This window comes from Monoraphidium neglectum (genome assembly GCF_000611645.1).
Source record: "Monoraphidium neglectum strain SAG 48.87 unplaced genomic scaffold scaffold06239, whole genome shotgun sequence".
NCBI classification, from domain to species: Eukaryota; Viridiplantae; Chlorophyta; class Chlorophyceae; order Sphaeropleales; family Selenastraceae; genus Monoraphidium; species Monoraphidium neglectum.
Window position 1 is genome coordinate 1622 of NW_014007397.1, and position 965 is coordinate 2586.

General features: G+C 67.3%; 1 protein-coding gene across 1 annotated transcript in view; it reads right to left on the bottom strand.

Annotated features, from left to right (window-relative positions):
* The window catches only part of MNEG_16319 (hypothetical protein), a gene marked incomplete at both ends in the record, with an annotated part of 1914 nt that extends 1379 nt beyond the window's left edge, over nucleotides 1-535 (bottom strand). Inside the window, 2 exons of the mRNA XM_014035211.1 lie at nucleotides 206-286; nucleotides 533-535. Coding sequence (XP_013890665.1) covers nucleotides 206-286; nucleotides 533-535 — 84 coding nt within the window. The remainder of the gene's footprint in view (nucleotides 1-205; nucleotides 287-532) is intronic.
* Nucleotides 536-965: the final 430 nt, after the last annotated feature.

Genomic DNA, 965 nt, shown 5'->3' on the forward strand with positions numbered 1-965 from the left:
CCGCCAGCAGCAGCAGCAGCGGCAGCGGCGGCGGCGGCAGCGGCGACAAAAGCCGAAGCAACAACAGCAGCTGCGGCAGCAGCGTCAGCTGTCATCAAGCCAGCAGCACAGCAGCGGTTTCAACTGTGGACCCGCTCTACACACAACGGCTGGATAGATGACAGCACGCAAACCAGCCACCTGCATCGCCAGCCGGTCGGCCCACCTGGAAGAAGTGGGGGCGGAACTGGTAGCGCGCAAACTTGCTGCACAGCTGGCCGGTCGACACGAAAGAGCCACCAATGATCTGGGGGAGAGGGAGGGAGGGGAGGGGGGGGGGGAGAGGATGCATGGTGAGTGCACGGCGCGTGGGTGGTTGGGGGGCATTCGCCGCCAAATTTAGGCTGCCCACCAGGCCGTCTCCCTACCAATTCCAGCCCGGCCCCCAGCAAGGCGGCCAGCGAGGGCGCCGCCGCCCCGTCGGCCGGAGAACCGCCGCGCCGTGCCGGCCGGCCGAGCGGCGCCGCGCCCGTCGCGGCGGCCGTGGGCGCACCATCTGGTGCAGGCCGGCGAAGCAGGGAGTGCTGAAGTCGTCGTAGTAGGGGTGGACCCTGAACCCCGGGAACGCCGCAAAGTGGTCCTCGCCCCTGGAGAGTCGGGATGGGGCAGCAGAGGTATGGTAAGCGGGCGATTGGCTGGTTCTTGATGAGTGTATTCAAACGAGACGGTGACGGCGAGGAAGGCGGCTTGAGGGGGTCCAAGCAAGAGCGTAAGCCGCCTGGACCCCCCAAAAAGCAGCATTCCAGCATCAAAGCAGCCTAAGGTTTGGGATAAGTGGGGAGGGGACAACCCACCACTCCCAGACGTTGCCGAACGTGTCGTAGAAGCCCGCGGGGCTGGGGGGCAGCGCGTCCACCGGCGACTCGCTGCCGTGAGCCAGCTGCACGTTGAAGCCCACCACCTGGCAGTCACAGGGGGGGGGGGGG